This window comes from Camellia sinensis, chromosome 11 (assembly GCF_055761805.1).
Source record: "Camellia sinensis isolate YWXY chromosome 11, ASM5576180v1, whole genome shotgun sequence".
Taxonomy (NCBI): Eukaryota; Viridiplantae; Streptophyta; class Magnoliopsida; order Ericales; family Theaceae; genus Camellia; species Camellia sinensis.
Window position 1 is genome coordinate 140,287,914 of NC_138971.1, and position 15,248 is coordinate 140,303,161.

The window sequence follows — 15,248 nt, forward strand, 5'->3', positions numbered from 1 at the left end:
GTATCCGGATTAATTTGTGCAACCTCACTTCAATTTATACATATCTCAATTAAATTTTAGGAATCAATTCTATCGTCCACCAGCGGGACCTAATTGAAGTCACCTTATGGTATATATATTTTTGAACTTTTTGGCAAATTTCTCAGTTTCTTGTTTTTATTTTTTATTTTTTATTTTACTTTTATAAAATAGAAATAAACTTATGTGGTACGTGTAATATTTTTTAAAAAAATAATAAAAAATACTTGACAAATTGCAGGAGATAAATACAAAAAAAAGAAAGAGAAAATAAACACCAAACATTTCTTTTGTTTTTGATTTCCATTTTTCTGGAAAATGAAAAAAAAAGGAAGAAAAATTAGTAAAACATTCCTCTCCAACTTTAGATAGTAGGAAAGGTCAAATATGTCTTTTTTTTATTAGCTAAAATCCCTTGATAAAATTTCTTTGTGATCATACTAGAGAAATTTTGAAATTCTTCTGTGTCAAATTTTCTTTACAAAAATGTTGAGGGACTTCAACTACTATGAAAATATTGTATGACCTTTATTTTATAAAAATTAATATTAGCGACCTTAAAAAAAAATTTCAACCCCAAAAAAAGGGCCTAAAGTAAATCTGCTTATATTTTGCATGTATCATCATACAAGTACTCTTCAAATAAAAAGGAAAGGCCCATGATGCAGCAATTTTTGTTGCATCTCAAACATTTTTGTGATCAAGAGCATAGAATTCTTTTTTGTTGACATTTGTATATAGTATATTAAACGATTATACTTGACATTAATCAAAAATCAATTTACAACGGTGAAAATACAACTAATATGTACGAGCAGCCCCAATAGTGTAATATGGGATCGAGATGGAGAACATGGTGAGTTTTTTCAAAGTTTGTAACGCAAGATAGGAGTTTTGGAGAATCAAAAACTCGAGCATAGCATTTCCCAAATTTCTAGGAAGAGCTAGATGAAAAGCATGATTCTACACTCGATGGATCATCTGGTAGTGAAGAGTGGCTGCGTAGGTGGTAGTACCACCGACCTGGGTAGTTCCAGAGCAAACAATGCTATGTTTTAGCTATTTTGGAGAACTTTTTCAAAATGCTCCCAATTTTAGGGAAAGCCCAAGGGACCAGTTAAACGTGGCGAGTCTAAGCAGGTTCAAACAAAAAAAAAAAAATTGGCTTTAAAATCCCTAAGATCCCATACCTTGTTTTAGTGCAATTGGCTAGGGTTAGTCTCTACATTTACCATAAAAGAGCTACAAACCTACAAGACGAACCGTGACTACTTGATATACTCTGCTTACAAACAAAAATACTTCTTAATACATTATTATATCATGTCTCTAACCAGTTGTCCATTGCCTAAACCCAAGTATTGTCAGCTGATTTGAGTATATATCACTCTAGCCCTCGAAACCATGCAATTCAAACACGATCCAAGGGAAGAATTTACAAAGTTGAACATGATTTCTATGTAAAACACATGGAACCTGTACAAACAAGAAGTTAAGGAACTGCCAATGGACCTTTATGCCCCAAAGATTTCCACGATGATTCAAGCACCAGCAAATGCAGTTTCTCAACGAATGGTTCAAGAACTTCTGCCTCTTCTTCGGGGGCAAAGGCCATGCAAATGCTAAGCTCTTGGACCGCCTCCTTGTATTCCCTGACATGTGCCAAAAAAAATTATTGTTGAACCAAATAATTTGGAGTAACAAACACAAACAACAAAGACGATTTGATTTCATACCTATTATAATACAACATCATTCCATGGTCTCTTCTTAAAGCCCAATTATGTGGCTGCAGAATCAACCATCTTTCAGAAGCCATGATGGCCAGCCTAAACAATAGTTTACGAGTTAATTATAAAAATGATTAAAAAACTATGAACAAAGCCGGTGTTGAGCAGAAAATATTGACTCTATACTATACACGTGTTTAGGTTTGCACACAACCAACTCTAGAAAATATTTTCTGAATGCATTTTCACTTAAAATATCAGCCAAGCAAAGGTACTGAGAATAACCCAAGAACCGCTGTAGAAGTTTCTGTTGACAATACACAAGATGCCATCAACACATAAAATTTCTACAAGTCATTTTTTTTTTGTTCTTTTTTAATTTTTAATTTTATACTCAATCAGAATCAAACAAGAAGTGCGTAGAAGAACCACAAATTCTATTTATTCAATTGTGCCTGCCAGTCCATATCGACGATCAGAATTAGTATGCAACCCTACATTACCTAGTCAAATACTACCTGCTTTTCTATAATGGGTACTGAAAAGGAAAATTTGTAATAAGATGGTACAAAAAATTCTGATAGCAGAAAATTGATATATTTTGAAATATGTATTCAATTACATGAAATAAGAAATAAGAAAAACTTGTAGGAACTCTCAGTTTAAATCTATGAAGCACGGTCCACGAATACTTCAAAAAGGGAGACGTACTTGTATCGTGTCCGTATCAGATACTGATACTCCTTAGATACTTGCAGATATGTATCGGATATTTGTTAAAAGTACCAGATACTTCTTAATTAATTTTTCATTAATTTCAGTGTATTAGATACTTAATTTTGAAGTACTCCAAGTCAGGTATTAATTTTTTTACAAAATTAAAATTGTGTGTGTTTGGTAACGTTTACGTTTTCAGTTTATATTTACAAAAATTTTATAAACTGATTTTTGCTTATTTTTTGTTTATTTTTAGAAAAACATAAACTGCAAACGCGTTTGGTAATTGACAAAATATTTAAAAAATTTTAAAAATATAAAAAAGAGTGAGAAATGGCAAGTGGTGGTAAGTGGCGGCGGAAGACGGTGGTGGAGAGTGGTGGCGGGTGGGTTGTGGTGGTAGGTGGGTGGGTGACGGTGGCGGGAGGTGGGTGGTAGCGAGTGGGTGGTGGTGGCGGGTGGCGGGTGGTGGGTGGTGGTGGCAGGTGGGTGGTGGTGGCAGGTGGGTGGCGGATGGCGGGTGGTAGGTGGTGGTGGCAGGTGGGTGGCGGATGGCGGGTGGTGGTGGCGGCTAGGTGGCGGGTGGTGGTGGTGGGTGGGTGGGTGACGGTGGCGGGTGGTGGTGGTGGCGGTGGCGGGTGGTGGGTGGTAGCGACAGGTGGGTGGTGGGTGGTGGTGGTGGTGGTGGTGGGTGAGTGGCAAGTGGCTGGTGGTGGTGGTGGCGGTGGCGGTGGCGGGTGGGTGACAGGTGGGTGGTGGTGGTGGGTGGTGGGTTGTGAGTGGTGGTGGCAAGTAGGTGGCGGGGGTGGTGGCGGGCAGTGGATGGTAGTGACGGGTGGTGGGTGGTGGCGGGTGGATGGTAGGTGGGCGGTGGTGGTGGTGGCGGTGGCGAGTGAGTGGCAGGTGGGTGGTGGTGGCAAGTGGGTGGTGGTGGCGGGAGGTGGGTGGTGGTGGCAGGTGGGTGGTGAGTGGTGGTGGGGGGTGGGGGGTGGGTGGTGGTGGCGGAAGACAATGGTGGAAAATGGTGGTGGGTGGTGGCTAGTATTGGGTGGTAAAAAAAAAAAAACTGAAAACTCAAAACGGAAACACATTTTTTGTGTTTTCATTTTTTGGCCAAATTTATAAATTGAGACCACTGATTTATAAATCAAAAATTTTACCAAACAAGTTTTTATTTGAGTTTTTAAAATTTTTGTAAATATAAACAGAAAACTGAAAACGTAAGTGTTACCAAACGGCACCGCGTTTTTTGCATAGCATTATAATTGTAATATAATATAATTGAGGATAAATATAAAAATATTTTTCTAATACTTTGTTTAGTTCTTTGATAAGAAGAACATAGTGCATTAAAAGGAATAGAATTTGTCAAAATTGATGTATCCGTGTTGTTTCATGCACGTCTCCTATAACTACATATAAAGTAAAAATTAACAAGAGAATATAACAATAGTATAATTAAATATCAATAAATAAAAAAGCAAAGAAATTTTTTTTTTCTTTTTGATTGGCAATAAAGAAACTTGAATACAACAATTTTACTAGTGCCAAAGGAAAAAGCTAGATTATTCTATTATTGTAATATAAACATATTAGACTTAATATTGAAATAAAATATTTGCTAGACCTATTGCAAAACTTAATTTAATGCCTAATTCTTAAAAGTTAGTATTTTTGCATCGTAAAATTACAATGTGGTTTCTCAAATTCTTGAGCTTATTTGTAACTCACTATTAATAATTTTAAAAAAGGAATTTTTCTTACAAACATATCCTAACCGTAATCGTATCTTTTTTTTTAGGTTTTGTCATATTTGTTAGGGAAAATCGATGTGATTCCCCACAAGTAAATCAATCAATGGGAATAAAAACTAATGCAGAAAAATTAAATCAAAAGCAACACAAGAATTTTTACGTGGTTCCCTCAATGTGAGGTACGTCCACGGGATCGAAATCCGATTCCACTATCAACCAAATAGTTTTCAAACGATTACAAATGAGACACTAATGGTCTCACAAAACCATCCCTAGGTGAATTCCAAATAATCACAAATAAACAAGAGGAAAGACCTCACTAAATAGATGAACCAAAATCTTCAGAACTAGAGTTGAAGAAGACCCAAAATAACGACCCAAATCAACTTCACCAAAGCACCCAAACAAAGATGCACCAACATCAATTTGCTGCTGCTACTCACTGATTTTTCCGAAGCACTATCTCACCAAGAAAACAGCTGCCACTTTGCTTTGGGAAAAACAATACACACATCATAATATTGTGAATCTAGGGTTTATTATCAAACCTTAGTTGTTTCCAAATTGGATTGGGTCTCCACAAATTAAATATAATATATAAAAATATATTATAATTAATACTAAATCAAATTAAACTCTTTTTCCAAATCAATTGGGTCCCATACTCCAATAAGGAGGTATACCCAACAATTCTCCCCCTACCGACTTAGGTGGAGATATCAACCATACCCGCCAAAGTTCGACACTTCAAATGTTTGTCCCTCGACAAAGTCTTAGTCAACATATCCGAAATATTATCATCCGTGTGAACATTTTCGAGTTACAACAATTTCGAATCTAACACATCATGAATCCAATGGTATTTCACATCAATGTGTTTCGATCTCGAATGAAAAGTAGAATTTTTGCTCAAGTGAATAGCAGTTTGACTATCACAATAAAGTACATACCTTTCTTGCTTCAAACCCAATTCTTGTAAAAATTTCTTCAACCATAACTCTTTTTTGCAAGCTTCCGTAATGACAATAAATTTAGCTTCGGTAGTTGAGAGAGCAACACATTTTTGTAATTTAGATTGCCATGTCACAGTTCCCCCCTGCAAAAGTCATCAAATACCCCGAAGCAGATTTCCTAGAATCAACATCACCGGCCATGTCAGAATCCGTGAACCTATCAAGCATCGGCTTACCATCCCCAAAACACAAAGACACCTTCGAAGTCCCTCGAAGATATCTTAGAATCCATTTTACCGCTGCCCAATGTTCTTTACCCGGATTAGAGAGAAAACGACTCACCACACCAACGGCTTGAGCAATATCCGGTTTTGTACAAACCATGGCGTACATCAAAGAACCAACTGCTGAAGCATAAGGAATTTTCCACATCTTTTCCTTGTCTTTCTCGCTTGTAGGACATTGATTCGAACTAAGTTTGAAGTGACCTGCAAGTGGACAACCAACCGGCTTTGCTTTATTCATGTTGAACCTCTCAAGAACTTTCTCAATGTAGCTTTCTTGAGACAACCAAATCAGCCCCTCTTTGCGATCACGAACAATTTTCATACCAAGTATTTGCTTTGTTGGCCCCAAATCTTTCATAGCAAAAGACTTGCTCAACTCCAATTTCAACCTGTTTATCATGGTAGAATCTTGACCCACAATTAACATGTCATCAACATAAAGCAAAAGAATAATAAATTTACCATCCGGAAAATTTTTCACAAACACACAATGGTCTGAAGTGGTTTTAAAATAACCATTATTCATCATGAAAGAGTCAAATTTTTTGTACCATTGCCGCGGGGCTTGCTTGAGACCATACAAACTTTTCTTCAATTTGCAAACAAATTTCTCTTTCCCTTTCTCCACAAAACCTTCCGGTTGCTCCATGTAAATTTCTTCTTCAAGATCACCATGAAGAAAAGCGGTCTTCACATCAAGTTGCTCAACTTCAAGGTTCATACTTGCAGCCATGCCAAGTACAACCCGAATAGAAGACATCTTTACAACCGGTGAGAAAATCTCGTCAAAGTCAATGCCTTTCTTTTGCCCAAAACCTTTCACGACAAGACGTGCCTTGTACCTCAGATTCTTGTCATCATTCTTCAATTTGAAGACCCACTTATTTTTCAAAATTTTCCTCCCCTTAGGCAACTTCACTAAGTCATAGGTGTGATTTTCAAGTAAGGAGTTCATCTCCTCTTCCATGGCCTTTTTCCAATCATCTTTCTTTGCATGCTCAATTGCTTCTTGATAGCTCTCAAGCTCCCCTTGATCAGAAATCAACACAAACTCATTGGAAGGATACTTTCTTGAAGGTTGTCGGTCCCTTGTAGATTTTCTCAACTCAAGTTGTGGTGGCGGTTCTTGAGTTGGATGCTCTTCCTTAATTTCTGGCTCAACTTCATTAGGATTAGCATCATCCTCTACATCTTCAATAGGTGGCTGCAAATCTCTCCCATTTTCATCATCAACTGAAGATGAAGGAGATGGATCCATGTCAATGAGATCACTAGTTTTTGGCTCCGGTTGATCATCTTTGCCAAAGTTATCAATTGTTTGGTCTTCAAGAAACACAACATCACGGCTTCGAATGATTTTCTTGTCGACCGGATCCCACAATCTATACCCAAATTCATCACGCCCATAGCCAAGAAAAATACATTGTCTTGACTTCCTATCAAGCTTGGACCTCTCATCCTTTGGAATATGAACAAAAGCTCGGCAACCAAACACTTTCAAGTGCTCATAAGACACATCTTTGCCGGTCCAAACTCTTTCTGGAACATCACCATTCAAAGGATAGGAAGGAGACAAATTGATCACGTCAACCGCTGTACTCATTGCCTCACCTCAAAAAGATCTTGGCAATTTAGCTTGTGAAAGCAAACACCTTATTCTTTCCACAATGGTGCGGTTCATCCTCTCGGCAACGCCATTTTGTTGAGGAGTTTTCTTAACTGTCTTTTGGTGCCGAATACCTTGGCTGCGACAATACTCATCAAATGGCCCAATGTATTCACCACCATTGTCTAATCGGATGCACTTCAATTTCTGCCCTGTTTCTCTTTCAACCATGGCCTGAAAATGCTTAAATATTTCTAGAACTTGATTTTTAGTTTTTAGAAAAAAAGCCCAAACTTTCCTTGAATAATCATCAATGAAGGTAACAAAATAAAGTGCACCACCATGTGTTCTGACTTTTAAAGGACCACAAACATCCGAATGAATCAACTCTAAAATATTTTCTTTTCTATAGGCAATATTTTTATGAAAAGAAACTCTATTTTGTTTACCCGCCAAACAATGAACACAAGTTTTAATATGTGTACCTTTCAAACCGGGTAGAAGCTCTTTTTTGAACAAAACTTGTAGCCCTTTTTCACTCATATGGCCAAGCCGCTTGTGCCACAATTCGGTCGAAGTATCATCTTGAAGTGCATTGACAACACCTTTACAAATTTTTCCTTGCATCGAATAAAGTGCATGAGTCTTCTTACACTTAGCCACCGCCAAAGAACCCTTTGTGAGCTTCCATATTCCATCACCAAATTTGTTGTTGAAGCCTTCATCATCTAGCTTCCCAGTAGAGATCAAATTGAGGTGAATGTCGGGAACATGCCTCACATCTTTAAGTAACAACTTGCAGCCCAAATTTGTTTCCAAGCAAACATCACCCATGCCAATAATCTTGGACAAACCTTCATTACCCATTCGAACAGAACCATAATCTCCTTTGATGTAGGTAGTGAAGAAATCAACTCGAGAAGTCACATGAAAAGAAACACCGGAATCAATCACCCAATTGCTCTCTTGGCCTACAAAATTGATACAATCATCTTCACAAACGACCATGAGATCATCGGTAGTAACTGCCGTTGTGTCTTCTTGCTTCTTATTCACACTTTTGTCACGCATTTTCTCTTTATTCTTGAGCTTTCGGCATTCCCGCTTCATGTGCCCTTTCTCATGGCAATAATAGCACTCAATGTCTTTCTTTGAAAAAGAACCATCTTTTGATTTGTCATGGCTTTGATCACGACCATGAGGAGTCTTACTCCTCCCCCTTGTTTTACTTCGGCCTCTCACAACAAATGCTTCTGAATGAGAGGAACCTGGTGATTTTCTTCTAGTTTCTTCATTCAACAGGCTACTAGTGACTTGCCCCATTGTGACAACTCAATCGGGCGCCGAATTACTAACCGTCACAACCAAAGTCTCCCAACTTTCGGGCAAAGAACTAAGTAGCATCAAAGCTTGTAACTCATCATCAAAAACAATTTTCATAGAAGCAAGTTGGTTAACAATACTCTTTATTTCATTCAGATGTTCTGGAATAGGGCTGCCCTCTTTATATTTTAAATTAACCAACTTACGAAACATAAAAGTTTTATTTGTAACTGATTTCCTATCATAAAGGCCTTCTAATTTTTTTCCATAAATCATGTGCTGAAATTTCAGTAGCAACATAATGAAACACACTGTTATCAATCCATTGACGGATAACACCAACGGCTTTTCGATTAAGCCTATTCCATTCATCATCTTTCATACCCTCGGGTTTGCCATTATCACCCTCAATGGGTCCATACAAATCTTTACAAAATAATAGGTCCTCCATTTTGGTTTTCCAAGTTACCCAATTGCTTCCATTGAAACTAGACATACGATCCACATTCCCCTTCATTGATTTACACAAATAAATAAACTCAAATAAACCGTAAGCTCTGATACCAGTTGTTAGGGAAAATCGATATGATTCCCCACAAGTAAATCAATCAATGAGAATAAAAACTAATGCGGAAAAATTAAATCAAAAGCAACACAAGAATTTTTACATGGTTCCCTCAATGTGAGCTACGTCCACGGGATTGAAATCCGATTCCACTATCAACCAAATAGTTTTCAAACGATTACAAACGAGACACTAATGGTCTCACAAAACCACCCTTAGGTGAATTCCAAATAATCACAAATAAACAAGAGGAAAGACCTCACCAAATAGATGAACCAAAATCTTTAGAACTAGAGTTGAAGAAGACCCAAAATAACGATCCAAATCAACTTCACCAAAGCACCCAAACAAAGATGCACCAACATCAATATGCTGTTGCTACTCACTGATTTTTCCGAAGCACTATCTCACCAAGAAAACGGCTGCCACTTTGCTTTGGGAAAAACAATACACACATCATAATATTGTGAATCTAGGGTTTATTATCAAACCTTAGTTGTTTCCAAATTGGATTGAGTCTCCACAAATTAAATATAATATATAAAAATATATTATAATTAATACTAAATCAAATTAAACTCTTTTTCCAAAATCAATTGGGTCCCATACTCCAATAAGGAAGTATACCCAATGTACGGGGAGCAAATATTCCGGCAAGCCCGTACTCCTTTCTTCCAAGCTCCGTTTCTGTCCGATCACCTGCGAGCACAATAGCGGTGAGCTACCCGGCGGTGTGTGGCCGGAAAACCCCTCCGACGATCAAGTTAGAACACACACAGGGGATAGATAGAGAGAAGGGAGAGTGTTTAGTGTTTAGTGTATGTCTCACCAAATGTTCATCTGTCCGCGTATGGGGGGCGCAGACGTGTTTATATACCTTCTGCGCCCCAAATCTACTCCCAGTGTCCTCTCAACACGTGGCACTACTATCCCATCTGTCAGCATAAACCTTGCTGAGCACCACCTAACCCAACTGCCTGCCCATTCTCCCAGGAGCTCGGCAGCCGGGCAGTACCATCTCGGCCATCGTCTGCCATGCTGGGCTTCATGCCCAAGTACTCCAACAACTAAGCTCAGATGAGGACCGGACTCGGCGGCATCTCGGCAAAGCCGAGCTCGGGACAACTCACGCTTGTCTGCGGTCGACCTTCCTGCCGAGCAAAAAGGTACCTCGGTCCAACCTTGCCTTTCCTAGCGCTGGACCTTTCACCTGACCGGCTTCGTAACCGCGGATCCTTGCAGCTCGGTCAATCCACGCGCTGCCTTAACCGAGCAGCTTCCTTCAAGGCTGGGCCACACAACTTGGCCCAACACCTGTTCGGCCCAAATCTGTCTGGCACAACTCTGTCCGGCCCAAATCTGTCCGGCCCAATTCCATGGCCCAATCCAGATCATAAATCTCCCTCTCACCCAACAATATTGGCATTTCCGTATCATATCGTACCTATATCTCGTATCCACATCCATGCTTCCCAGATTTAAATGCCAGAGAAATTTGCCCCTTGTGCCCCAGACCAACTACATTTTTTTGTTTTTAGTTTCTAAATAGTTGAAGGCTTGGGTTTGATGACTACATATGAATTTTGCCAAATTAAGAGCCTAGTTTACTGTGAAACTATTGGCAAGACAAGTGTAGTAGAAAATGACCCACATAAGGTCCTTTACAAAACAATTATAAACCAAATATTAAATTAATGATCGTGTTCCTGGATTGATGGGTATTTTAAAGGTCTATACAACTTTTAAGAAGAGTGACTTCTGCATTAAAGAACAAATAAAATAAAATTGGTACCTCAGATCTCGAGGCCGCACTAAAGGAATATTTGAACCATCTATCTTGCTAAATTTGTCATTAGCATCATGAACGGGCCTAAGTGGAGATGTCAGCATTAACCCATGGTTCATTCTTGAAGCATGTTTCCAATGAAGCCTCTGCAATATTATATGTGTTTCAATTTCATCATGGATGGGAGGTCAGGGGAGTCTATTTGAAAGGCATGAGCAATTCAAATGACTGGAAAAACATAACATATTCATGTTACACTATGAAGGCTTCAGGGCTTCAGAACATACAATCAAATTTGCCAGAGCAATCCCTATAATGTCTCGGTTTGTTGCAATGTCAAGTCCGGAAAGTGAATTGCTACTTAAATCGGAGGCCTTCGATTTGGGGTTGTCCACGCACCTTCCATTAACAACTCCAAACAAACTGTGCCCTGCAGTTACCTTGAAGAGCTCCTATAATGAAGGCAAAAATAGTTATATTCAAACTCTATACGATCATCATACAATAGGGTTTTCCCGACATGAAATGGGACTATGGAATAAATAAGCTACTATATTAGTAATGTGCATTTGGTTAAAAATAAATGTAGCCATGAGCTCAATAACACACCTCAGGGTTACCCGTTTGGGGCCAAATCAAAAAATCTTCCCCAACTCGAGATCCCACAATGGTCAGATTAAGTCTTTGACAAACCTCAATATAAATGACGCTAAGTAAAATTGCTGCCAACAAGTTAAGCATATGTCAGGTGGCATCAAATGCCCACTAAACAAAAGAAACAGCATAAACAAAGCAATGCATGGAAGCAAGTAACAGATGAAAAATGAAGCTTTACCGCTGCTGCATCCAGAGCTCAGAACTGAGTGCAAGTATGAATACTTTGGATCTACTAGTACAGGTGACCTTTTGAAACCTCTCGACTCAAAAAGAACTAAGTTCACCGCCTCCAAAACTTCAACCAAATGGCAACCTATGTCTCTTGAAACTAACTCTGCCTTGACTTCTTCAGCAATAGTATCCAATTCAGTCAGCCAATCATCGACGCTCTTTCCAGCCAAAGGCATCTCCCATTCCCATTCTAGGGCATCAGATGAGATTGAAGCATCTCTCCTTTCAAATTGGAGGGAAAGAGCATCCATCTCTCGACTTAAAGCCATAAATGCTTCATCTTCGGCTGCAACATACAACAGAGCCTGCAACATGGCATTTTGGAATACAGTCGAATCTCAAAGGACAATATAGATCCACATTACAGCTCCAAGTATAAGTAGCTTATAATTCATACACATTTCCCTCACTTTTTCATTTCCCTTTTCAAATCTCCATCCAAATCTATAATCAAAACACACCGTAAAACAACTATGAAACGGGAACATAAATGTATAGTGCTCTCTTCAGAGTTGGAATAAGGAGTAAGATTGTTTAGCAATCATTATCCAACTGACCACCATTAGCTTGAAACCAAGTGGCAGCAGGGGAAATAGAGTTACCTTCGCAAGGGAGATGTCTTTGTCCTTGGACTGGAAGGATATCTCCTGTGTGAACCTTTCCCTCGCAGCATCAAGAACCTGGTTCAAATGTTACAGAATCGATCAGACTAGTATATGCAAAATGGGTAGTATTATGATGTAAAATATGGAAAGAAGAAAAAGAGCACATCTGAAATCTTACACGTAGCACGACTAGGGTTTTCCTAATTTTGGAGTTAATACTCCTGTAAGAATAGGAGAAGTTTACCAGCCACAGAAATCCATGTAATCTTTCTATTCATTGGAGTTGAGTTTTGGAGGGTTGTGAGAAACTTTTAGCGGCTTTGTGTGATGCTTTGTGCAACTTTACCTGTGGAGTAATTTGTAGGAAGTTCTTGGTAAGATTCTAGATTTTCTTTCCATCTTCCTCTTCTACTTCTCTCGCTACTATTATTGTCGGGTCACTTTGGAGGTCCCAAAAAGGGCTTTTTCTAGTTCAATCCAATCACACCCAAATAAACCTTGACCACTCTCCTACATATCAGCCGTCAATTTAGCCACTAAAGCCCTAACAAACTCACTATTTAGGCCTCAAAGTGCCTCTATTCTAATAATCAACCCAGCCGCTACTCTTGAAAATCAACCTTAATATCACCTTTTTCCACATTTAAACCCGTGAAGCCATGTTCTACCTCATAGAGACCTAAACTCAGAACCTTTCAGAATCAGAACCCAAAACTGACCACAATTCCTATCATTCCCAATGTTTCATTATTAATAGAAAATGGGTCACAATACAAACAAGAAATGGAATTAAAATTACTGAGAAAATATAAATGGAAACATAACTAAATGAATCAAGAAATTTCATCAAACAGACAAATGGCATCATCAAATTCACAATTTGAAACAAAAAAAATAAAATAATGAATCAATGAAAGAAAAGAACAAACAGTGGGCAAGAAATACCTCTAGACAAAAATTGGGACGAGACAAATTTCTACATAAAAATTGCTTGCCCATCGTCATCGAGGCCGGTGTGAATTTGCTCTTCTTCCTTTTCTCATCCCCATTCCAACAACAACGAGGACTATAATCATACCTGATGATGGTAATACAGAAAAAAGCGATATTGGGGATTTGACTACCACAAATTCTTCTCCAACCTTCTAATATATCCATATACATACATGTATGAAAATTCAAGAAACGAACTAATTTCATCAAAAACCCAATTCACAATTTGCTTAAAATTAACAATATAATCAACTCTTCTCTTCAAGAATCATCACAAATGGTTACCTGAAACAACGATGACCAGTGTAACTTCCACCAAGAGTCAAACAAGTATTCGTAGTAGCAACAGAAGTCATCCGATGATGACAAGAACCAGTCAGCAATACACAAGGCATTGTAGAGAAAGAAGATGAGAGAAAAAAAGGGGAATAAAAATGGAGGATTAGAGAATCATGAGTCGTGTTTAGGAGCAGAAGAGGACATGGGTTTGAAAGGAGACAAGACAAAGAGTGAATGGCAATGTGGGTTTTGATGAGGCCGCGTGTTTGGGGACCAAGGAAACGCTCCCAGAAATCAAGGAAAGTGAAACAGAAACAGTAACAGAAACAGAGAAAGAACTAGAACAAGAAGATGAATGAAAGGAACTGTAGTAACAGACAAGTGTGGTTGTTGTGGGAGGAGTGGAATTGCCAAGATCCATAGTAATTGCAATCTGATTGTATACCAATTGATCAAGCATTGGCCAACTTTCTTCCTCTTCCTCTACTTTTATTTTTTATTTTTTTTGGGTTTCACTATATCCAATTAATATATACATGATAAGAGAAGATCTGTTGAGTAAAACCCACAGGATGAGGAAGGGAAGCACTTTGATTTGAAATATATATATGCAATAATGCTTTGTAGCTCGAAATCACCGTGGCCCGAATGGCTCGAGAGCCTAAAACGATGTCATTTTGGGCTTATTTTTTTTTCCTCCTCTTATGTCTCAAGCAGAGCAGAGAGAGATGAGAGATGAGAGAGGAAGAGGAATAGGAAGAGGAAGAGAAAGAGAGAGAGAGAGAGGGTCGGTCGATCGATCGCTGTCGCTGGTGCTGCCTCCGCCAAGGGTCGATCAATCGCCGTCACTGGCGTTGCCTTTGCCGAGGGTTGATCCCGATCTCCGATTCTTCTCCTATTTTTTTTTTTTTTTTTTTTTTTTTCTAGTTGATTTCATCTCCGATCTCCGATTCTTTTTTTTTTCTAGATGATGATCTGAAGAAGATGATGATGTTGATTTGTTTTCTCTATATCTTTTTTTTTTTTTTTTTTAGTTGTTCTGGATCTGAAAAAAAAATTTTTTTGTTGATGATGATGATGATGGTGATGATGTTGATGAAGATGTTGTTGATGTTGATGAAACCCAGCTCCCATCTGTTTTCTATATATATATATATATATATATATATATATATATATATATTTTTAGTTGTTCTGGATCTGGAAAAAAAAATGTTGATGATGATGATGATGGTGATGATGCTGATGAAGATGTAACCCAACTCCTTGTGCAGCTTCTTCTTCTTCTTCTTCTTCTTCTTCTTCTTCTTCAGAAAAACGCGAAAAAAAAAGTAAAAGAAAAAGAAAAAAACACACCAAAACGACGTTGTTTTGGTGTCGGGCCATTCGAGCCATACCAATTTCGAGCTACCAACCGAAATTGATAAACATATATAAAATACAGAATAGTTTTAGAAAATGTATCAAAATGTATCAGAGATACATTTCATTTGAATGGCTGAGATGATTCCTAATCAATATCTAATGGTTGAGATCAATTTTTTTCCCGCCTAAACACTCTCTGCTCTCTCTCTCTCTCCCACGTCTGCCCAAACATGTCACTTTAACTCTCTCTCTATAGGTTCTATCTCACGTTCTTTCTTCAAAATCAAAAGAACCTGATCTCTGGGATCATCGGCGGGACAAACGACGGTGCTAGCATTAGTAGATACAGTCTTGAGACAAGGCAATATAATCCTGTTCT

The 15,248-nt window shown here is 38.4% G+C and overlaps 1 protein-coding gene across 1 annotated transcript; it reads right to left on the reverse strand.

The window, feature by feature from the left end:
* Window positions 1-1,304: 1,304 nt before the first annotated feature.
* On the reverse strand, window positions 1,305-13,947 carry LOC114323835 (uncharacterized). The gene is made up of 9 exons (XM_082895747.1): window positions 13,511-13,947; window positions 13,178-13,310; window positions 12,230-12,307; window positions 11,575-11,932; window positions 11,349-11,461; window positions 11,027-11,191; window positions 10,746-10,885; window positions 1,755-1,847; window positions 1,305-1,670 (listed from the first exon to the last, which is right to left on the reverse strand). Exons 1-9 carry the CDS (start codon window positions 13,618-13,620, stop codon window positions 1,511-1,513), a joined length of 1,350 nt encoding a protein of 449 aa, XP_082751873.1. The 5' UTR covers window positions 13,621-13,947; the 3' UTR covers window positions 1,305-1,510.
* Window positions 13,948-15,248: the final 1,301 nt, after the last annotated feature.

Bases quoted from the DNA above. Each gene is read 5' to 3' on its own strand.
- LOC114323835 (XM_082895747.1), bottom strand. From the start codon at position 13,620: ATGCCTTGTGTATTGCTGACTGGTTCTTGTCATCATCGGATGACTTCT. The intron at 12,308-13,177 runs GTATTTCTTGCC...CATTTGAACCAG, and splicing joins GTCCCAATTTTTGTCTAGAG to GTTCTTGATGCTGCGAGGGA. The intron at 11,933-12,229 runs GTAACTCTATTT...GCCATGTTGCAG, and splicing joins AAGACATCTCCCTTGCGAAG to GCTCTGTTGTATGTTGCAGC.